Consider the following 25,281-nt stretch of genomic DNA (forward strand, 5'->3'; position numbering starts at 1 on the left):
GAAGGAAGGAAGGAAGGAAGGAAGGAAGGAAGGAAGGAAGGAAGGAAGGAAGGAAGGAAGGAAGGAAGGAAGGAAGGAAGGAAGGAAGGAAGGAAGGAGAAATGACAACCTGAGTGGTTTCAGAAAAAAAACAAAAATAAACCATGGCAAGACTGTATGAACTGAAACAGAGTGATGTGAGAAGAACCAGAAGAACATTACACACAGTAACAGTAATGTATTGATTATTATCTCCAGAGAGAACTGATGAACTCTGAGTGCAAACTGAAATACAATTTCCTCACTTACTTTATTTTTCTTTTGTGTATAAAAATATTTGGTATGATTTAACATGTATAACTGACATATGCAATATATGTATTGCAATATGTATTTTGAGTCTTAGTTGCATTATATTGATGCACACCTAGACACTAAGTTCTAAAATTTGGACTGAATCAACTTCCCAAAATTCCTGAAATGTTCTACAGCATGGCTATTGTTATAACCCACTAGAAATTGTTGAGAGATATCAGTAAAATGATTCTATAAGGCAGATAAGTCAATAATCACATTTTTTAGTGTCCAAATGATTGTGGAACAAAAGGGAAATGAATCTTTCTATAGTATGAGTCCAGCTGTAAGGGTACCAACATAGAGACTTTGAGAGCAGAATTTTTTTTTCTCTTAAAATATGCAAGTTCAGATAAGCAATTTGGCAATGAATATTTGGTTTAAATGAAAGACATAAATGAGAACAGGAAGTTATAAAATAGGACACAAACTGCTCCTCCCCTTTCTGTGGCTAAGGGAGATATTTTGATTTTGTGGAAACCACTTCCATTTTTTCCTTTCATAACAAGCAATCATTAAAAGAGGCGTGCCGGATTGTACTGACTCATCATGTGCAGCAGGGAATCTGGAGAACGGAAAGGCTTGTCCCTTTTCATCCTAACTTGAGGTTCTGCCTTTTGGAAAGGCCACAGCACAACCAGGAAGGAAGGAAAGGCCACCACTCTGAGGGCATTTCTAATGGCTCCTGAGGCAGACATATTAAAGAGATTGACCTCCCAGGAGAGCCCTGAAAACCTGAAATTCAGAGAGAACTGCAGGCTTAACTGACATGCATTTTTCCAAAACAGTAGAGTTTAATTTAACATTAGTGTTTAAAGACCATGTTCCTAAGTGTATGTTTTTGCTTGTTCAAGCATATTAATGCTTATACAGACTTAAGAGAAAAAAATGGAATTAATAAGAGAAAATAAATTACTTTGTGTGAAATCCTGACATAAGGATTAACTTTCTTGTGAGAAGATAGAGAACACTCATTGCTTCCAGTCAACTACAAAAAATTCAATATGGTAAAATCATTTTATTACAAGTTCAGAGTTAGAAAATACTACAAAAATAATTTAGAAGTACAATGCATACCTGAAGCAGAAATTAATTCCATTATTTATATGCTAATATTAGCATTTTTAAAAGGTAATGTCTATTATTCTCATTATGTTATATACACAGCATTGTTGAACAAGTTATTTACCCTCTTAGAAGCCTTAAGTAACTGAATGCCAATTTGTAAGGATGGCGGGAAGTTATCATAGGGGATTTTTATACTCATGAAATCTCTGATATTCTCTTTCTGGCAAATCAAGAGCCAAACATCTAAAAATAATTAAATAGCTTACATATTTCATAGTTAAGGCCCAGGAGATTACATAATTTGTCATGCGGTGATTTAGTAGTAAATAAGGAGCCAGAATTCAATCTCTTTTCTTCTTTTTCCAAAGCAGATGCTCTTTGTTACTGTCCCTAGCTACTGTAACACTAGATCTCTAACATCTGATGGCTAAGTGCAGCTCTGCAATCAACTGTATTTCAGAATGCATCATTGTAGTCAGCCACTTGGTCCACTTTGAACAGTGGGTTCAAAGGCATTTCCTACTCAGTCCTGGTTTTAGATTGGGGGAGAATGAAGCAAAGTGCTGAGAATACTGCACCTGGAATTCCTATCTAGCTCGGGCTCCTACTTTGGTGCTCCCTCACCTGTAAAGTAAGGAAGATGAGCTGGATCAATGGTGCTGATTTCTGTGGGCCACATACTGGCTTGGATCTATGTTGTATTCTAATTTTATTGATTTTGTCAATACTTTCCAATTACATTGTAATCTGATTCAGGTGGCATTTAGGCTACCAGTCTAGTTCTCTAAACTAGTGGTTCTTTGGATGTCCTCCAGCTCAAAAGCCAATAAATATAAGTGAAGCATTAACACTAGCTTTGATTCATTTATCCAGGTAAGGCAAAAGAAGTAGCATTGTACAAACAGCTTTGAAAATGATATAGGTTTGAGAGAAGCAACAAGTTAAAAAGGGACGAAAGGATCTTGTGGCTGTTTAAAGGATGAGGGAAACCTGGACAAGCATGGAGAAGGAAGGAAAGAAACCAATATGGAGGCTGAGAATTAGAGGGCATGGGGGACGCCCGAGGGGTCAACCTGCTAGAGAAGACAAGAGAGTTAAAAGGCTCAATTACACTTGAAGAGGGATTAGTCCTGGCAAGGGGCAAGGCCATCTCTTCGGGAGACACTAGTGGAAAGGAAGAGAGAAGAGGAGAAGTTTGTAAGTGTTTTCAAGAAGTTCAGTTTTATCAGAAGAGTTAGAATCCTAAGTTGGTGGCAGGGGAGAGGGGAAAAGACTTGAGGGGAGAGAAGAAAGTTGGGAATAGCACCTATAGGGAGAATAAGAAATCAATTAGGAAGGAATAAAAAGACAGCCTTGTTGCACTGAGGTCCAGCTGAAGTTAGATGACTTGAATTTATAAGATACTTAAGCAACAGTTGTCAGACTTCCTCTGATGCAGAGCAACTTGTTAACAGGATTAGAAGAAGGAGCCGGTGGGAGGATTTGGCACTGTTAGAACAAGGAAGAAAAGTATTTGAAAGCAGGTAATTTAGGGAGGGAGGGAGGACACTAGCAATTGGTGGAGTTGGGGAAAGATCAGGAAAGATGCCTACTATGAGTTGACAGAAGAGGATTCCTATTCAGATGTGAGTGGAAGCAGATGGCCTCTGAAACTTTCACTATTATTCTGCTAAAATAAACTATTGAAGAAAATAACAATTCTTCGCTTTATCCACAATCTGTACATTATATTTGTTATCTCTTACTATACTATCCCTACAGGAAAGTAGGCAATCAGATACAGTGAGAGTACCATGGACATCATTTGTGTTCTCTTAATTGTTTCACTGCTCACACTGTTCTGTTTTCTTTCTTAAAAAATTATTGACAAACCTTTTGAAATCAACAGAGACTGAAGGAAAATCTCCCCCAAAGTTTCTGTAACAATTATTGCTAGTAAACTAATTGGGCAATTAATCATACATTTCTTTGTAGAATCTCTTCTACTTTTGCCTCAAGCTGCTATTTAAATCTTGGACATTTTACACTCAGATGCAGTTAGTGCAGTGAATACAATGCCAGGCCTAGAGTCAGGAACTCATTTTCTTAAGTTCAAATCTGGCCTCAGACATCTATTAGCTATGTGACCCTGGGAAAGCCACCTAACTGCCTCAGTTTTTTCATGTGTAAAATAAGTTGGAGAAAGAAATGGCAAACTATTCCAGTATCTTTGCTTATTAAAACTGGAATTCAAGAGATTTGTGGACAGATTTCAAGGAGTCCATGAATCTGGACAGGGAAAAAATATTTATTTTTTTTCTCTAACAATTCCTTCAATTATAAAAGCAACAAACATTATTCTAGAAGCTACCCTTAGGCTTCACCACACTGGCAAAGGGGTCTACGACACAAAAAAAAGTTAGGAACCCCTTCTTAGAAGCTCCCATCTTTAAAACAAAAATTACGATTTGCTTTTTATTTTCACCAGAAGCCAAATATGAAAAAAAATAGCCCAAAATGATTGTAGGGAAAACATGATTAAAGTTAAGAAATGAATTACCATAGTAAAAAAAAATAATAATGTTTCTCTGAAGTTTGTCAATTCCTGTAGCTCATTTTCAATTCAAGCCCTATCCAGTATGTATCACTGGGTGGCTTTTCTTGTTATTGCTGGTTTTTTGTTTTTAAATCATTACCTCTCTAGCTTGTGTTCTTATCTGTTGGACTATGCCCAGAAAAAGCTAGAATTCCCCTCCAGGATGAACTATAAAATGCTCTGTTTGGTGTTCCCAGCCCACCTAGGTCTATCCCTCAACCTCATCAGGCTTCTGACACCTTACACCTCCCCTCATGAACTCTTCAATCTAATGACACTGGCCTTCTTGTTAGTCTTTTAGAACACTGTCCCCCAACTCTGGGCATTTTCTTTGGCTATCTCCCATGTCAGAAATGCTTTCTCACCTCATCTCCAATGATTGGTCTTCTTCAAATCCCAGTTAAAAATCCTACCTTCTACAGGAAGCCTTTTCCAATCACTCAAGTTCAGGGTCTTCCCTCTATTAATTATTTCCTGTAAAGAACTTGGCTGTGCATAGCTGCTGCTCATAGGTTGTCTCTTCTACTAGATTTTTTAGGTTCTCAACAGCAAGGGCTATCTTTTATCTTTTTTTGGATCCCCATGAGCATAATACCTGTCTATTGACTGACTGAATGGATAAATAAATCTGAAAATTATTTGTACAGAGATAAAAGCTGAAACGAAGGGAAGAGAGTCCAGGAAAGAGCTCTGGGGGCTATGCATAGTTAAAGAGCATGACCTGGAAGGAGAGCTAACAAAGGAGACTGAGCAGTGATCAGAAAGGTAGGAGAAGAAGCAGGAGAATAGTGTCCCAAAAAAAACCTAGAGAGAAACAAGTATCAAGGAAAAGGAGAACATTGTGTCAAAGGCTAAGAAGCAATCTAGAAGTATAAAGATTCAGAAAAAGATCTTTAAAATTGGCAATTAAAAGATCAGTGAAGGTCAGCTAGGTGGCTCAGTGGATAGAAAGTCAAGACTAGGGATGGGAGGCCCTAAATTCTGTTATTTCCTAACTGTGTTATCCTGGGCATGTCACTTAATCCTAATTTTCTACCCCTTCCCATTCTTCAGAAAGGAAAGGGAAAGGGAAGGGGAAGTATACATCCTAGATTAAAATGGTATGAAATCTAGCCCATGAGCAGCCAGATTGCAAATTATGCCTTTTATTCCATGCCAAATGGCATTGTGCTGCCTATAAAGAACAGTATAATTTCATATCTTTTAAAAATAGTAACCAATTAAGATATTTGCACATGTTAGCTCCCTTCTGTTAATGCTAAGCAGTGGCTTCTTTTCCTGTTATGAAAGGAAAGAATCAAAGTGAAATCAATTTGATTGAAATCAAGCTCTCTAACTATCTCAAAATCAACATTATGGGAAGAAAGACCAAGTCTTCTTATGTAACACCAGATATCAACAGTTATCAGAACTCTGAGTCATGAAATGGTCTTCACAATGTCTTGGAGAAATTAAAACCCCAAAAAATAAAATGAGAATTTTTGCTGGAATGAAACTTAAGTTCAACATAAAGGTAATATTTATCTGTACTATATTCATTATATTCAGAATTCTCAAATGATTCCTAGCATAAGGAACATTAATTACAGTAAAATTTATGGCAAGTAAGAATTATTTGAACCTCACATTTACATTAAGATCACATCCTTATACTTTAAGGATAATACATTAAATTTTATTTTGGGCAGAACTCTTGACAATTTACTGAAAGAGGGCCCTTTGATAAACCATTAACATACTCACTGTCTATGAAATCTACTTTCAAAAGCCTTCTCAATTTGTTCCTTTATTATAATTTCTAATAATATAACTCCAGTTGGATAATGCTACATAGCTAGATTTAGTAACAATTTGCTTATCTGTAAATTAGTAATAATAATACTTCTTCACAAGATTGTTGTAAAGTAATTGCTTTGGGGTAGAACCAAGATAAAGGATTAGAGACAGCCACCCAGCTGAACTATCTCAACATTCCCCTCTGAACAACTTTTAAAAAACTGCTCAAAATGGCTGAACAAATTGTGGTATATGCTGGTGATGGAATACTATTGTGCTAAAAGGAATAACAAACTGGAGGAGTTCCAGGTGAACTGGAAAGACCTCCAAGAACTGATGCAGAGCGAAAGGAGCAGAGCCAGAAGAACATTGTACACAGAGACTGATACACTGTGGTAAAATCGAATGTAATGGGCTCCTGTACCAGCAGCAATACAATGACCCAGGACAGCTCTGAGGGATTTATGGTAAAGATGCTACCCACATTCAGAGGAAGGACTGCAGGAGAGGAAACAGAAGATAAACAATTGCTTGAACGCATGGGTTGGGGTGGACATGATTGGCGATATGGACTCGAAACTACCACACCAATCCAACTATCAACAATTTGGAAATAGGTCTTGATTGATGACACAAGTTACAACCAGAGGAAATGCGTGTCGGCCATGGGTGGGGGGAGAGTGGGGGGGTGAAGGGGAAAGTAGGGGCATGAAGCATGTAAACATGTTAAAAATGAATATTAAAAAATGTTTTAAAAAAAACTGCTCAAACCAAATTTTGGAGTGGCGGAACCAAGAAAAAGTTAGAATGAAACTTTTTTTATCCTCAGACAACTTAGGAGGTTGGCAGGAGAGGTCTGTAATACCAGGGTGGGAGTCAATCTGGGGCATGGCAGCAGTGCCAACGTTGGGCCTTAGAGGTAGCTGCAATAGTGGCAGTGGCGGCAGCAGCTTTGGGGGTTCTTAGCCAAGAGACAATAAAGGGGGTGGATGAATAGTCAAAAACAGATTACAGGGGACCCTTTACTAGAGCTGGATTCAAGTGGTGTTGATGGGCAACTCTATTGTCAATATGAAGTTCTGGATTGACATTCTAGGGAGGAGGGGGGCATCTGGGGTCAGTCAGAAAGGACTGGGCATCCTGGTCTGAGTACTAAGGTGGAGAAGAGAACTAGCACATGTGGGCATAAGATGGCAGGCAACCTGATCATAGTTCCAGGGTCAAGAGGAGCTCTAACTTTTGAGGATGAAGACCAGAGTGCAGATCAGGAGAGCAGTGACCTCATCACACCTCTCCCTAGATCACACCACACTGGAAGTGCCAAAAACTTACAAATACCCCAGAACTAGCTCTGAAAATAGCAACACAAAACCCCCTAAAGTTTGGGACATTACCTCTTTACCCTCCCAGATAAGGAGAACCTAACTTCAACATAACATTCAAAGTCCAAAAAATAAGCTGGAAAATAAGCAAACAAGAAGTTTACAAAAAAAAAATCTACTCCAGTGGAAGGGAAGGCCAAGCCATAAACTCAAAAGATGACAGATCTGAGGCAAAAGTACAACCCATATAAATTCCCTTTCATTTCGCATAAAGAAATGTGTATTCAGTGCCTGCTTCACTTTCCTCCTTTCCCAATTTTGACCCTATAGTCAAACAGTTCAACTCTATATTGTTCTCTACTCTTAGATGCTTTGTACCTTGGGCCTACCAACAGACCAAGTTTTTAAAGCCCTTCATTGTTTTAGCCCCTTTCTTACTTTGTCATTAGGATTATATTTAACAGATAAAGGGGTTTGGTATATATAAAAGGTAGTTAATATATTAAAATGTTTTAAACTAAATCCTTACTTTCTGTCTTAGTAACAACTCTAAGAAAGAAAGGCAAGAACTAGGCAAACAGGGTTAATTGAATTGTCTAGGGTCATACAGCTAGTAACTGTTTGAGGTTATATTTGAACTCAGATCCTCCCAACTTCAGGCCTGTTGCTTTTTTTTTTTTTTTTAATTTTAAACCCTTAACTTCTGTGTATTGACTTATAGGTGGAAGAGTGGTAAGGGTAGGCAATGGGGGTCAAGTGACTTGCCCAGGGTCACACAACTGGGAAGTGACTGAGGCCAGATTTGAACCTAGGACCTCCCGTCTCTAGGCCTGGCTCTCAATCCACTGAGCTACCCAGCTGCCCTCCTGTTGCTTTTTTTCCCTACTAAGTCACATAGCTGCCCCGAGGACTTAAAAAAAAATTTAGAGAACAGTTTGTGTAGTACGGGAATTTTATATGTTTGATAGAATTGTCCTCTAAATCTATGCAGACATTTTTGGTTTTCACCATTAGATTCTTTAAGATGGCTTCCTGATGTTCCCTTAGCATAAGTATTTTGTATTTGTAGAGGTAATAATCCTCTATTTCTCTTGAATTTTCAGTTGGTATACAACTATGCATAGAAGGTTCTAATAATTATTTTAATTTTTATTTATTGTGAAACTACTAATTTCATTCTGAAATTTCTTAATTTGATTTTCTTCCCTCTTTCTTTTAAACATGCTGGCTAAAGGTTCTCAATTCTGTTAGTTCTTTTCAAAAACCAACTTTCAGCTTTGATGATCTCTTGCAATCTATTATCTGATATAGTTCTAGAAATGCTAGCAATAAGATAAGATGAGAAATTAAAGACTTAGGCTATCACAACTACAGATAATGGAAGTGTTCACAACTAAAGAAGAGAATACCAGAGAAGATAAAATGGACAATTCTGATAACCATTCCCCAAAAGAGAAATGATCAAAGGGTATGAAAAGAGTTTTAAAAAGAAATTATCCAAGAGGTCAATAGCCATTAAAAAAATCTCTGAAAGATTTAAGAACTCAGATCCATTCTCTGATCAACCAGGATTCCAAAAGACTCATGAAACACACTTCCAGTCTCTACAATGAAGAGTTGAGGAACTCAAAGTTCAGAATGAGACACATTTTGGGGCATGGTCAATGTAGTGGCTATGCATTTCTGACATAAATATTTTATTATTTTTCTGAGTGGAGATTAGGGGGAACAAAGGAGGCTACCAATGGGGATACTATCATAAAATGAAGTAACAGACAGTGAGTGAAGCATTTTAAAAGGTATAGAAGAGAAAAGAATGAAGGTTGGTACCCAACCCAGATAAAGAACATAGCTGTGGAGATACAGTGAATTTATACTATGCTTAAAGAGAAAATGAAGTTGTTCACATGAAGGGTTATCTTTTTCTGTTTTATTCTGTAAACAGAAATACTCATCTTATTTGGTGCATTAATTTCAAAAAAAAAAAAGAAAACATCACAAAGGTAAGCAAAGAGGAGCCAAAATTAATCCTATTGGTTAATGACATGAAATTTACTTAGAAAATTCTAGTGAATCAGCAAAGAAACTGTGACAATTAGTTACTATAATAAAGCTATAGGCAAGTGATGGCGAACCTTTTAGAGACTGAGTGTCCAAACTTCAACACTCATACTTCCTGAAAGCCCTACCCCACCTTACCCCAGACAGGAGAGGGCAGAAGTGCTCCCACTGGGCTGCTGGACAGAGAGGTGCAGGTGATGGGAGAAATGTCCTAAGAAATGTCCTGTGGTGAGGGGGAAAGGAGCAGTCCCCTCTCACATAGGCCAGAACATGTGCTATAGATTTCCATATAATAATATTGAAATCTAAAGGGTAATAAAAGAAAGGGAAATCTCATTCAAAATAACTAGAAAAAGATAACATATTTTTTGTTGATCTTCCACGCCATATATAGACACAATTACAAAATGCTTCTTTAAGAAATGAAGAACAACTTAATTAGCTAAAGACATATTTGGTGTTCATGACTGGACCATGAAATAACATTAAAAACTGTAATATTTTCCAAGTTAATTTATAGATTCATTGCTATACCATTTGAACCATGAAAAAGATATTTTGTAGAGTTAAGAGAAAATAAAAACAAAATTCATTTGGTGAAATAAAAACATATCTGTGCCTCAAATTGCATCAGAAATTAGCAATCAACAAAACCTTTTGGTACTGGTTAAAAAATATAAAAGATCAATGGAACAGAATAAGTATGAAAGAGTCAGAAAAAATGGAACACAATAGCCCAGGATTCAACAAACTCTATAACATGCATCTATGTAAGAAAAAAATTCCCTATTTGAAAAGAACTACTGGAAAAACTGGACTGAAAACTTATTCCATATACTATAATAAATTTAAAATGAACATATGATCATGACATGAATTTAATATTAAAGATCATGACATAAATACATATATACCTTTCATAGTTAAAGGTAGAGAAGGAAAATTTAACCAAGCAAGGCATAGAGGCAACTATAAAGGGTTACATATTTAATTTTTATTACATTAATTTAAAATTAATGTATGACCAAAATCAAAACAACTAGGAAAAGAATGGAAATTGTAAGACTTTAACTACCATACTTTCCCGACTCCAAGGTGAACTCTCTATCCACCTTAGCACTCAAAAACCTAACAGATAATTTCTTTCATAAGAAAAAAATGAGTTAAAATTAAAATACAAAGCACTAAAAAAGACACTTTGAAAAAGTATTTTCCTCTACTCAGTAAAATATTGTGATAAAATCTTTAGCAGATCAATATTCAAGTAATTATTATGACTCAAAGGGTAGAAGTCAGAGAAAGACTACAGCAAAGAGAACCAAAATTTGGACTCAAAATCTTGCCTGAATGAAACTTTCAGAAAAAAAAGAGGAAAAAATTCATAATTCATTTTAAAAGATGGTAAATAAGTTAGTTTTAGCAATTTAAGATTTAGAGATACTTTATACCCTTTTGAAAAGACATGAAATTCCAATCCCTACATCAATAGGGAATTTATAAAGCAAACTGAAATAAGCCCATTCCCCCACACTATGCATATCTATAGGTGAATCTATATAACTCAACTGTAGTTTTGTCCCAAAGAAAAATGAATTTTTTTTTGATGGGCTGAGTTCTGTATTATTTATACTAGTTTAAAAGAATTTCTTTTTTTAGATATTAAAAGAACATAAGGCTCTACATTCCATACAAAATGCTAATGCAAATCTTGGATTAAGCAGTGTTTCCTAACTTTTGTGTTATCTCCACATTTAACAAGAAAAAGCAGACTGCTCTGGACAAGTGGTGAGGCCTGTCTGGACGACACGGTTGCAGAACATTTCTCAAAAACGTTCCTTGGGACAAGCAGTGCTGTGTGCATAAAAGATCCAGTGACGCAGTACCTTGGCTCTATTTCCCTCCCATTCTTACTAAACAAATGGCTCCTGTGTGCCTTTCATTTCTGCTCAGGTTACCCTGGTGATGATTTTTGTATTTCCCCTATTGGCAGCCCCACTTCCTTACTCCTACTCCTGCCTGCCCCCTCCCTGCACTCCCACCAGGAAAATACTGTGGTTGAAAGGGATGTCAGAGATCATGTAGTTCAACCATCAGGATCTGAATGCAAATTATGCTCTTTACCACCTCTATGACTTTGTACACATACTTCACCATCCCAGCTTTGGCTAAATAGTTTGGACTATGTCCATCAATTAACAGGTATTTATTAAGCTACTACTATGGGCTGGATAATCAGGAGGAAAAAAACAGGTACCTCTTCAAATCCCTACAAAACACGTACAGTAAATGACTGGGCCTAGAGCCCTGATCTAACGAGCACTAAGAACTTCCTGAAGAGGAAACTTCCCCTTTTATTGAACTTTGGCAACTTAAAAACCTTCAAGATCGGCCCAGAGCCAGCATACACTAAAGCCAAGACTTGAACCTGCCTGCGGTGGAGCCCTGTTCTCTGTCCCCACCTCCTCACAAGGGAGATTCACAGCTGTGAGAGTGGTCAGAAAAGGGCACCCAGAGGAGGGCAGAGAGGCCAAGAGGCAAGGATCAGGAAGAGGCACTTCTCGGCTACTAAGGACAGCCTGACCAAAGAAAGTCCCAAGAGAGGAGCCAGAGGCCTATTGGCCAGTTTGGGGGGGGACGAGGTTCTGGAGCCAGGACTGAGGAGGAAGAGCCGGGGGGAGGTGGGGTAGCCCATGGGATTCTCTGCTCCAGGAATATCCCCGGGAGAATGGTCTGGACAGAGGGAAGCAGGGAGGGCCCATCCAGGTGAGAAGGCCTGTGTACTGACACTGCGTAGGCAGTGCAGACAAGGCTTGAACCCCTTCATGAGGGGGGGAGGACGACGACTATGTCCTCCAGTCATTCATTTCACTTCTCAGCAGTTCTAATAATTAGAAAGCATTGAGACTTCCTGGTTAAGATGGTGACAGAGTAAAAAGCAGCTGCTTAACCTCTCCTACCACTCTTTGCGAATATGATGGTCTACTTAAAAAATCCTAGAGAATCAACTAAGAAGCTTGTAGAAATAATCAATAACTTTAGTAAAGTTGCAGGAAACAAAATAAATGCACATAAATAATCAGCATTTCTATATATCTCCAACACATCACAGAAGCAAGAGGTAGAAAGAGAAACACCATTTAAAATCACCCTAGACAATATAAAATACTTAGGAATCTATCTACCAAAACAAACACAGGGATTATACGAATACAAACAAAACACTTTCCAAACAATTAAAACTAGATCTAAACAATTGGAAAAACATTGATTGCTCATGGGTAGGACGAGCTAACATAATAAAAATGACCATTCTACCCAAATTAATTTACCTATTTAGCGCCATACCTATCAAACTACCAAAAAACTTTTTACTGAATTAGGAAAAAGTATAACAAAGTTCATTTGGAATAACAAAAGATCAAGAATATCAAGGGAAATAATGAAAAAAAATGTCAAGGAAGGGGGCCTAGCAGTACCAGATATTAAACTATACTATAAAGCAGCAGTCATCAAAACGGTATGGTACTGGCTAAGAGACAGAAGGGAGGATCAGTGGAATAGACTTGGGGTAAGTGACATCAGCAAGACAGTGTATGATAAACCCAAAGAGCCCAATTTTGGGGACAAAAATCCACTATTTGACAAAAACTGCTGGGAAATTTGGAAAACAATATGGGAGAGATTAGATTTAGATCAACATCTCACACCCTACACCAACATAAATTCAGAATGGGTGAATGGCTTGAACATAAGGAGGGAAACTATGTAAATTAGGTGAACACAGAATAGTATACTTGTCAGATCTCTGGGAAAGGAAAGATTTTAAAACCAAGCAAGAGTTAGAAAAAAACTACAAAATGTAAAATAAATGATTTTGATTATATCAAACTAAAAATCTTTTGTACAAACAAAAACATCGTAGCCAAAATCAGAAGGGAAACAACAAATTGGGAAAAAATCTTTATAACAAAAAACTCTGACAGGGGTCTAATTACTCAAATATACAAGAAGTTAAACCAATTGTATAAAAAATCAAGCCATTCCCCAATTGATAAATGGGCAAGGGAGATGAATAGGCAATTCTCAGATAAAGAAATCAAAACTATCAACAAGCACATGAGAAAGTGTTCTAAATCTCTAATAATTAGAGAAATGCAAATCAAAACAACTCTGAGGTATCACCTCACACCTAGCAGATTGGCTAAAATGAAAGAAGGGGAGAGTAATGAATGCTGGAGGGGATGTGGCAAAATTGGGACATTAATGCATTGCTGGTGGAGTTGTGAACTGATCCAACCATTCTGGCTGGCAATTTGGAACTATGCTCAAAGGGCTATAAAAGAATGGCTGCCCTTTGATCCAGCCATACCATTTGGGGTTTGTACCCCAAAGAGATTATAGATAAACAGACTTGTACGAAAATATTTATAGCGCGCTTTTTGTGGTGGTGGCAAAAAACTGGAAAAGGAGGGTATGCCCTTCAATTGGGGAATGGCTGAACAAATTGTGGTATCTGCCGGTGATGGAATACTATTGTGCTTAAAGGAATAATAAACTGGAGGGATTCCATGTGAACTGATGCAGAGTGAAAGGAGCAGAGCCAGAAGAACACTGTACACAGAGACTGATATACTATGGTAAAATCGAATGTAATGGACTTCTATACTAGCAGCAATGCAATGACACAAGACAATTCTGAGGGATTTATGGAAAAGAACGTTACCCACATTCAGAGGGAGAACTGCAGGAGTGGAAACAGAAGAAAAACAACTGCTTGAACACATGGGTTGAGGTGGACATGATTGGGGATGTAGACTTGAAACTACCACTCCAATGCAACTATTGACAATTTGGAAATAGGTCTTGATCAATGACACATGTTAAAACCAGTAGAAATGCGCATCAGCCATGGGGGAGGGGGGGGCTCAGGGAAAAGTAAGAGCATGAATAATGTAATCATGTTAACTTTTCTAAAAAATAAATATTAATAAATGTTTTTTAAAAAAGAATAAAAAAATAATTAGAAAGCATTTCTAGTAATTACTTGTAAAATGCAACAACAGGCCCGCTTCACCTGTACTGCATTTCTAAAGCAAGCATGAGTGTAGTTCTCCCCTGTTCAGCAAGAGACAGGATGGGGACTGGAACAAACAGGTCCAGAGCAGCGAGAAGCAGGCCCAAGGTAGTCAGTGCCTCAGAGGAAATGGGAACTCCTCTTCTGGCCTGAAATCTACTGCTATTCGTACCAGCCCGTGACTGCAGCTCGCTGGCCAGCCTGTCCTGACCCCTAAAACGCAGTGGTTTTCTACGCAAGTGCTGTTCAAGGAGATCTTCGGGCTCTTTCTGCACACGTCTGGCCGCACTGCTGATTTCTCTGACCTTTTCCATGGACTCGGAATGTGCCTCTGGGCTCTGCCTCGGCAGTATTGTACCACAACAACACAGAGAGTCTCAACACTTCAGAAGGTCAGCGAGAGAGTTCATATCCGGCCTCTGACACACTGGCTAAGTGGAAGGGGCCGCTCGTCTCAGTACTTGAGACATTCTCTCTCAATCCTACAGTGCAACAAGGTACCAATCTGCGCTGCTTAGAAAGCATTTCCCATTTTTTATAAAAAGTCCTCCTTCTAAGCTCAGCACCACATATTTTTACTGCCTCAACAATGAACTGACTGTTCACATCATGAATTCTATTGATTCCAGTGTCTGAAAAAATAATCACAAATACATTTCTAAGAATAAAGCTTATTCTGACATGTTTGTTTTGTGTATGTCTAAAAGATTAATGCCCTTATTTCTTAGAATGCTATTTTCATTCTAGGAAGAACCTTAGAGATTATCTGTTCAATCCTCTTATTTTAGAAATAAAGAAATAAATTCAGAAAAGATTAACAACAACAATAATTATATGTATTTGTTTGTTTGTTCGTTTATTTATAGTGCTTTAAGGTTTGCAAAAGGCAAGATGAGGTCTATAGCCCGTCTCTTAACTAATTTTTCAACTGTAGTTTCTTTCCTAGAGGAAAAGAAGTCTCTAGAAGTTTACAAATAACTAAAAAATTGGAAAGGAACAAGAATTTTGAGTTGAATTTTTCTTTATTGTCACAATGAAAAGTTAAGAAAAAATAAAAGTGAATAGAAATGTTGGAACTTATTACTTAATTTGAGTCTAAACTACCACAAGCCATTAACTTGTTAGTTTTCTTAAAAATATTCCAGTAAAATACTAACAATTATTTGATTTCTAGCCAGGTTTTAGTCCTTTATTATTCATTTATTCCATTCCACATTCACTTCAAATACAATGTGGAATTTCTGACACATGGCTTCTACAAATAAAAATGATGTGATATTCAGTGTGTCCTTATCTATCTTGACCATAATATCCTTAAAGTCACTTAATGAGCTAATAAAATATGAATTTCCTTTACTGGAAAACATGTTGATGATTACAAATCTTACCTTAATTCCTCCAAAGCTTTTACACTTTACTTGACTAATTGGAGGCCTGGCAATAATATCTCACATCTGAGGGGAATAGTCCAAATCTTTTAAAAAGTGTATACCTGGGGGCAGCTGGGTAGCTCAGTGGAGTGAGAGTCAGGCCTAGAGACAGGAGGTCCTAGGTTCAAACCCGGCCTCAGCCACTTCCCAGCTGTGTGACCCTGGGCAAGTCACTTGACCCCCATTGCCCACCCTTACCAATCTTCCACCTATGAGACAATACACTGAAGTACAAGGGTTAAAAAAAAAAAGTGTATACCTATTTACATATACACACATACACATACAAATCTTTTTTTGTTTGTTTGTTTTTTGTTTTTAAACCCTTACCTTCTATCTTGGAGTCAATACTGTGTGTTGGCTCGAAGGCAGAGAAGTGGCAAGGGTGGGCAATGCGGGTCAAGTGACTTGCCCAGGGTCACACAGCTAGGAAGTGTCTGAGGCCGGATTTGAACCTAGGACTTCCCGTCTCTAGGCTTGGCTCTCAATCCACTGAGCTACCCAGCTGCCTGCCTAAAAATCTTTTTTTTCATATTCCATTCTTATTTAAAAATTCATTTTACATTTTAAAAGTACAAGAATAGTTACTAAATAAAAAAGGTCTTAATGATTAAATAGCAGCAATTACATCTTTTTGTTAGTGTCCAACTCAATATAGTTGCCAGTTTTAAGTATTATTGCTTATTAAGAGAATCTATTTTTAAAGGACATCATCATAATAAACTGAAAGATTTTGAGCATAAAACAATGACCATAATAGTCATAGTCACTAACCAATATGTTTTGATAACTACAAAATAAATGCAACTAGTAGTAGTACTACTACTACTACTACCTTATATTGGTGGTATGTATATTTTTCAATTCTGCTTACTATTAAGAATCATTCAGGAAAAAGGGAATATTTTAGGAGCTAGTTGCAATTTCATTAAAGTTCACAGATAGCAATTAAAGATGAATTTTGAAAGTTATTTTAAATTTTAATTTACTTTCTTTAAAAAAAAAAGTTTTCTCCTAAGATTACAATAGAATGTTTGAAGCTCCAATACGTCTACTTTTTAGAATAAATTTTTTTAGAAAAACTAAATAAATATTATCATACTTAAAAAGTAACAGGTTTTAAAATATTCTTTTAAGTCATAAGTTCCAGTATTTCTGTTCACTTTTATTTTCTTAGCTTCACTTTGTGATAATAAAAAATGGCCACAAGAAAAATTCAGCTCCAAATTCCTGCTACTTTCTGACCTATTAGTCAATTGTATAGCTCATGGGGACATTTTTTTCCCCCAGAAAGGTAGTGTACTATACTTGAAAATTTACATAAGAGACTTGGGTTATGGGCTTGGTCTTGCCTTTTTGCAAAATTTTATAAATAGATATTGTTAGTTTTGTGGTTGCTACTTCTATTGCTGTGAATATTTTTTTAATCTGTTTCCTTATTTCTAAAATAAGAGAATTGGACATGTATTCTTTACAAAACAAATTTATGTCAGGATAAATATTTGTTTTCAGAAATATATTTGTGATAATTTTTTCTCATACTAGAATAAACACAATCCTGATGGCAATGATTTTGAAAAAATCATTAATAAACTTATGCCAATTAACTGGGACAAATAACAATTTTGTTACGGTTTCATTTTGTGATAGCAATGATAACAGCTTGTGTCCTTCTTCTGACACTTGGAGGTCTCAGAATTAATGACTTGGCTCATATCTAACTGGACTGAGAGGGTTTCCCCAACTTCAGTCAATTAGGAGTTGCATTTCAAGACAAACACACAATGTTCTACTGTCATCTTCTGCCTTCATGTAAGGAAAAGTTTTTTGAGGTCTCTGCCAGCTGGAGGGGCTATTATTGATTCTAGTAGAGAAGAAACCAGCAAAACACTGCTATGAAAGAAAAATACTGGGTCAAGGTCAAACCACTGAAAGACCAAGATACTAAAGATTAGGAAAAGCCCATTTACACTGTTGAAACTCCTTCTTAATTCCAGACTGTTCAAAAACCACTGCCTGGATAAGTCCAGGGAAGCCTATGGGGTCTAGGTATTATCATCAAATTTTACAAACATCCATCCAAAAATCATTATAGGAATTTTTTACTTCCAAAGGGCATGGAAGTCTTGTCTCTATTTGGGTAATGATGAACTCTGGTAAAAAGGTTGCTATTCTGAAAGCAGAATTGCTCTACAATTACAGAGATTGCTTGGTATTGATAGTATTCTGTAATATAACTCTGCATTATGCCCTGTCATGACAGGTTAAGAAATTTATCTGAGAGAGAGAAAATTGTAACTCAGAGGCATGGGAACACATGTGACTTCAACTCCACCGAAAACCTATGAAATACATCTACAGTTAGACTTGGATAAATAGATTGTCAAAGGGATACTTCATATATACTGTGATGTGTGATTTCACAATAAAGAATTAAACATGTGTCAAAATCTTGTTAAATGTATGTCACACAGTGTAAAATGTGATTAGATCTAAAGGATATGTTGCGTAAGTTTTCTAAAGATATAAAAATTCTGAAGTTTATGTTATTACATTTAATTTTTTTTGGTTCCAGGTAATCAGCCCATGCTCCACAAGTATGTAAATGGTGCAGTAAAGAGCTGTGATTAAGAGTTATAAGGAACAAATATAAGAGTGAATCTGCCAATCACTGTGTGACTATAGGCAAGTCACTTCATTTCTTTAAGCCTATAAAATGGAAATTTCATATGAGCAATTATTAACTAATGGTCGATCATGCTTTTAAAACTCCCCAAGTGCTATTTCTTAGAGTGGGGCTACCTAAATGCCAAACTGTGTGCAGCAGTCATTCTGGGATCTAAGATGATGGCCAACTGGCTGAGTAAGCCAGTGATGGAGAACCTTTGAGAGACGGTGTGCCAAGACCCCATGCTACCCCAGAGGGGAGGGCAGAAATGCTCCCATTGGGCTGCTGGTGGAGAGGCGGGTGAAGTGAGGAATGACCTGCTAGTGGAGAGGGGACAGGGGGACGGGGGGACGGCTCGAGGCTGTCCGCTCTGCTCCCCTCCAGCTCTGCTGCCTGTGAGGCGTCTACCTTAGCCAGACGGAGAAGAAGGAAGCTCTCCCACTGAGCTGCTGGAGGAGGAGCAGGCAAAGTGAGGAATGTCCTCAGGCATGTGGAGAGAGGGGGAGGGGAAGCAGCTCTGTCCTGGTTCCTCTGTGGGGGGGAGGGGGGTGCTCAGGCATGCCAGATTTGCCTCTACAGAAGAAAGCAGTCTCTCTGTGGACCTGCTTCTATGTCAGCATTTATAGCTTCAGACAAGAGAGATACTAAAATTTGCACCTTATGTGTTACTTCATTGGAGCACCATGGATGAAATTCTAAGACGCCCTTAGGGAAGATTTGGTTTCTGACTGCATTTTTATTCTCAGTTCCATAATTATTCCCTTCCACTTTAGCTGCTTGCATATGTTTGTCAAATATTTATCATGGGGAGGTGACAGCAAACCATCTGCATCCCTTTTCTCATAAACACCTCCTCTCCATCTCTGCCACCTGTTCTTTTCTAGTTTCCTCTCTAGTTCTGTTCCCCTCCAAAACCATTTATCCTATAGATCACTAGGAGAATAATCTAATTTCTCTAAAGTGAAAAATAGATAAGGTCATGCCAAGAAATAGTGTCCCCAGAAGAAGGCCTCCAAGATTTGGTGAAGATCTTCTGAGAAGGAAGATGGAAACACAGGGATGAGAACCACAAAAGTGAGTCAGAGTGGGTGAGAAGTGACTGATAATGGTGACAGAAGAATCTAAGGGTAGAATCCCCAACAGTATCACTATGCATTAAATAAACTTTACAGATATTCCTAAGAGGATCTATCTTCATTATTTTTATCAATTGGAAATGGATAAGATTGGATATAAGAAAGTATGAGCCAGTCACTTGTTTACTTCTAATAGCATCTATAAGGAGGAATGAATGTCTTTACTTGTTTTCGGGATTTAGGGGATGAAATTTCTGGTTCTAACTGTTTAATCTACAAATTTATTCCTGCCAGCTTTTCATTTACTAGATTTCCTGCTTAATCCATTCTAATTTGGTTTTTAATATAGTATGTTTTAAATTTTAGATTATTATGATACGAGCAAATTGAATATCAAAAGGAACAAATATTTGATACTTTAATGATTTTTATAATCTAAAGTTTTTGTAGAAGACTTTTTAATAATTTACACATATGGTGCAAAAACATGTTTCTAATTAATACAGACAATTGTGTCAAGAGATTTATGGATGAATAGAAGGCACTCGTTTAACAAGCATTTATTAAGGATCTACTCTGGGCAACAGAAATGCTCTATCAGAAAGGGGTCTCAGAGAACTAATCTAGTCATCTGATAGATGCAAACACTAAGACCCCGAAGGATTAAGTGACAGTTTCTATCTGAAACATCAAATTTACACATTTCTCAAAAACTGTGGGGGGAATTATATAAGCTAAACTGCATAATCAAGGATGGCCCATTAACTCTGGAAAGGCATTTTCCATTTATTTTCCATTCTTTGCACCCTCATATTTGGCCAAGGCCATAAGTTTTCCCTGATCCAGAGGACCGATACAGTGACTACCAAACTCTTTGCTAAATCAGTACATTGAATAGAGCATCTAGGGAAAGGGATACTGGTATCTGAGGGTGACAATACTCAGAATTTTATAGTGGTAAAGCTATCTGTGGCAAAGTCTTAGATGTACCCTTTTTATTTTGACAAACAGATGACTCTAAAGTAGGCGATAGAAACTCAGATTAACTTCCAGTTGCTTTTAGAAAATCACGATGGGTCTTCTAACTCTAACCTGGTCGATGAGTGGATCTGGCTGACAATGATGAGGACTCCCCAAACTAAGCTGATTACAAAATCACAAAATGCATGTGGGGCCATGTCTCTGCTTCCCCTGCACCTTAATCATTCTATTATTAGGTAGCAAACTCTGGGGCAGTCCTGACGAGTGGGAGCACTAGATTTTTCTAAGCAAACACCTAGTAATCCTGGGAAAAGGCCATCTTCCCCACATCCTGTACAGTGCCTGGAGTGCCCTATTCAAGCCGAGTGAGAGGGCAGAGGTTCTGCCTACCAGGCCTGCAGAAGGCTCCTCCCCTGACCCAAAGGTCCGGATCAAGAAGGCATCCATCTATTTGTCCAATGAGACCTGGTGTGCACGGAGCCTGAGCGGGCTATCACAGGCTATCCCAGAGAGGGAGACCCAGAGGCCAGACAGAGGCAGACTATGGAGCGCACAGTGAGGTATGGGCGCCACAGCAATGGGAAGGGCTCTCGTATCAGGGGGAGCCCTGGGAGGGGCAAACACAGGTCCCTGGGGCGGGCTCCAGCACACGCTCCCAGAGTGTCATTTAGGCCGAGACCAGCAAACAGAGCCCCAGAGCCCCAGTTTTTGTCCTGGTGTGAGAATGCTCACTGGGTTTTTGTTATGATGATAATAACAGATAGTTTGGAGAAGCAGATAAATGTTCAGGGCCAGATAGCTGCTTTAAGTTAAGAGCCAGAGATTGACAGGCTACAGTGAGGAAAGGAGGGGGTAAAACACTCCTGGCTCTCAAACCCCTCCCCCTCTAACTGCTTCTGCTTCAGTTGGTAATGAAGACAGGAATAGGATTCTTCTGGTGAGTTTCTGTTATGGCTGAAATCCCAATAATGTTTCTTTCCTAAATTTATATTCCTCTCAGATCAGTTAGAGGAGATATATAGAAATTATTTATCTAACTGTTGAGGACAGAGGAGATCTTAAACTGGCTCTCTTGCTATAGATAAGTATCTTACTCTCTATTTACTAAATAATTATATAATTATATTAATGAAGAATAGTACTAACAAATAGGCTAATCCTATGAGTAGAAATCACTAGCTTATGCTACAATGGTTTCACAGGAGAAACCCCAAGTCAGGAGAGACAAGCAGAGTATCTGCTCACATCCAATCCCACCAATAAAACTGTCTCCAACCCTTCTCAACTGCCCCTCACCCAAAGTTCTCCAGGGGGGTCCCCTGGAATTCTGGGTGAGGCCATCCCTGTACCTTTGCAGGGATTCCATGCTTTGCATCTGCACACAACAGTTTTTTAACAAGATCAATATGAAAGAGAAGTGTAATGAATAATTAAAAAAAAGATGAACTAAGAGGATTTTCTCTTTTCTATCACATTCTAAATGAAGGCTACAAAAATGAATATATTCTGAATGTGGGAGATTCAAGATAACAGGGCTTTCTTGACAGTCTAGATGCCCAAGTTTGTCTCTTATCTATAACAATTATTACAGATATCAGATGTCTGTCAGATTTTAGGAATAAAATTGAGAAATTCATCACTAATTCCTATAACTGAAAAAAATTTTTAATATTTTTCTTCTACAACAAAAGCAAAACAAAACCTAAAAAAAATAGACAAAAAAAAACTAATTCATTGCAAAGTGTAGATTACATTTTAGAGTTCAATTTTCATAGTAGTTAGAAAATAGGACTGGAACTGAAAAACCTGTATTGTAATGCTTCCTCTGCAAACTGCTATATGACTTAGATAGCTAGTTAATGTTAATAATTATGTATCAGACTCTATGTTACACACTTTACAATTATTATCTAATTTGATCTTCACAATGACTTTGGGGAGGTAAATGCTATTATTATTTTCCAGTTTTACATTTTATAGGTGAGGAAACTTAGGTAGCAGTTAAGTGACTTGCCCAAGGTGAGGCAGGGTTTGTATTCAGGTCTTCCTGAAATTCTGTGCACTCTGGTGCCCCCTACTGGCCTCACCTTGAGATACTGGATAAATCCCTTAAATTCTCCAGGTCTAAATTTCCTTCCTTCTCAATCCTATAGTTCCAGGAACAGGGAGCTCTTAAAACATAAGTTAATACAGTGTAAAGCCAGATACATGATGAGACTCTATGGTGCTTCTTTTTTTTCTCTTCTAATTGCAATTCTTTCACTTTTGTCTAAAAGTTTTATTTAAAAAGTAGGAGCCAACAATTCTTTGTTGTGTGGTTATTCTAAGCTCTACATTTCAATAAAGAAATTTTATCTTTAAATTTCCTCTAAGTCCTGGTTACGAAAGAAAGGTCCTCAATAAAATAAATTATTTCTGAGACTAGCAAACATCACAAAGGATTTTTTTATAACTGCCTGAAGAAGCAGTTTTTCTCAGTTCCTTCTTACCATGATCGAGGATTATTAGTTGGGCTCCAGCCTGTGAATTTCCAACATCATTCTCTGCAATGCACTGATAAAATCCTTCATCTGATTTCACCAGACCCAAAACCTGAAGGTTATGTTCCTTCTGAGAAAGAAAATAAAAATTATTTTATGATTGAACTTTACCATATGTATAAACAAAAAACCATCTAAATTTCATATTATGGAATGTCTTCAAAAACCCACATTTACCAAAAAGGAAAAGACCCTCATTAGTTATAATATGATCTGCACCTAAGCTATGAAGCCTTTTCTGGATGCACACAAAGAAGACTCTTATTTGTAATTCTGTCTCTGACAAAGCAGGAACCAGTACCATGTGGCATATTTAGTTCACTGGGGACCTGATCACAAGGTTATTTATTAGCAAAGGAAAAATATCTTTCTGAAACGCTCACTTTACAACTGAACATAGATAACCCCCACACAATGTGGTGGTTAACATGTGATGATTAAAAGGCAAAAAAAAGTCACCTTAGCTACAGATAAAGAGATTAAAGAATGAGATGATCATTTAGCTCTGACAGACAGATTTCCACTTAGCTTAACCTGTTGGAAGATACCTTTTTTTATAACATGTTTTGTTATGTTTTACACATATTATTTTAGGATATAGCCTAGGAGACACAATTAGGTATGTGATTTCAAAGAAAGACTCAAAACACTGAACCTTTAATGACATAAGATTTCAAATTTATCACTATGCATTCATATAATGACTTTCACATGTGTTAAGATACTTTATTAATCTACAGGGCTAAGGCTTAAAGAATTCTGGCATTAGGTTACTCACAGAAACCAAAATATATGACTTGGGTAAAAGGGAGAAGCTGTGGCCAAATGACCTTTGGTAAGAACAATGTCTACTTGTTTCTTGTTTTTAATTTCTTTCCCCTAAAACTAAGCTTATTTGGGTAATACAATGTCACTGCCATGCATTTATGAAGTGCTTGAATGATTATTAAGTACACTGTTCACAACTGTAATCTGAGACAGGAATATAGATTTCTAAAATACATTCCATTTTAGAATATTTGGAATGAAAACTAAATAGGGTTAAAAGTAGTAATCTATGTATTCTCCTTAAAGAATTTAATGTATGTTTAAATAAGAGAAGGCATAAAGATGGCTAGAAAAGCATAAGATATTTTTATAAATCAATATACTGAGGCTCAGAATGCTAAAGAAAATTGCCTAAAAGCTTAGGACCTTCGAAAGGCAGAATGGGGATCTGAACCCATTGTAATGTGCTTTCTTCGACTAATATCTAAAAGTACATTTTTGGTTTCGGTATATGGCTTCTATTTCAATTGAACAAAGATGCTAACATTTCCCAATTGTATAATGCATTCTCGACTTCCAAAGTACTTTCCAATAGACGATGAGATGAGAGGGATCTTGGAGGTCATGTGGCCCAATTTCATCATTTAATCAGATGAGAAGACTAGGGCCTAAAAAGCCATACAAGCAGCTGTCTGAGCCACTACTCAAAGTGAAAGGCCCAGATTTCTACAGGAAATGGATTAAAACAACTGCTTCCTGCTTGGAGAGCTGAAGCCCATCCTCTGGTGAAGTCGAAGAAGCATATGGGGCCACAGGAAGAATGCTGGACTGCGCCTCCAGAGACCCAAGTTCTAGTCGTACTTCTGCCACTCCTTAGCTTCGCGTCTGTAAGTCATTTAAGTCCTCTGGAAAAGGGCCTCGGCTTGGACGACCCCTCAAGGCCCTCCCTATCGGAAACACCGAGATTTCCCCCTTAGGGTCCAGGGGCCTCCTCTTGCTGGGACGCAGACTTCTAAGCCAACTCCTGGTCAGCTCCATGCCAGGGAGCATTCCTGGACTCCTTCCAACTTTCTTTTCTGTGTTGTCTTCCCTCATGCGAAGGTTAGCACTGAGGGCAGGGACCATCTTGTCTAACTTGTATCGCACAGGATTTGTTCAGCATCTGGCACATAGTTTCTCTCTTAAAAGAACTTTCTAGCTCTAAAAATGCAGGATTTTGTGTAAATATTTCTAAATCTTTAGCTATATGTAAATGATTCAAGCTAGAAATAAAATCAATACTTACTACAATCTTAAAGTAATCACTTGGGATAACCATGTCACCATTCTTGACCCATTTTACAGTTGGCATGGGTTTTCCAGTCACTTCACATTCAAACACAATATCCATGGATTCATGTGCATATATGTTAGCAGGCTGCTTCAGGAATTCTGGTGAAACTTAAAATAAGAAAGGAAAAGGAAAATTAATATAATGCCAAAGAGAGAAATGTTGAGAATTCAGACTATCACTTTAAAACTGGGAATTTCTATATTTATTCTTTCACTTTACATTAAAAGGTTCCCAAAGCTAATTGATGAGATCATAAATTGACCACAAACCAAAACC

The 25,281-nt window shown here is 37.5% G+C and overlaps 1 protein-coding gene across 1 annotated transcript in view; it reads right to left on the reverse strand.

Annotated features, from left to right (window-relative positions):
* NEO1 (neogenin 1) overlaps nucleotides 1–25,281 on the reverse strand; it is a 199,360-nt gene that overhangs the window by 120,815 nt on the left and 53,264 nt on the right. The window contains exons 5-6 of the mRNA XM_044660264.1: nucleotides 24,958–25,112; nucleotides 22,854–22,974 (exon numbers count right to left, since the gene is read on the reverse strand). Of these exons, the coding sequence (XP_044516199.1) occupies nucleotides 22,854–22,974; nucleotides 24,958–25,112 (276 nt within the window). The remainder of the gene's footprint in view (nucleotides 1–22,853; nucleotides 22,975–24,957; nucleotides 25,113–25,281) is intronic.

Source organism: Gracilinanus agilis, chromosome 2 (genome assembly GCF_016433145.1).
Source record: "Gracilinanus agilis isolate LMUSP501 chromosome 2, AgileGrace, whole genome shotgun sequence".
In the NCBI taxonomy this organism is placed as follows: domain Eukaryota; kingdom Metazoa; phylum Chordata; class Mammalia; order Didelphimorphia; family Didelphidae; genus Gracilinanus; species Gracilinanus agilis.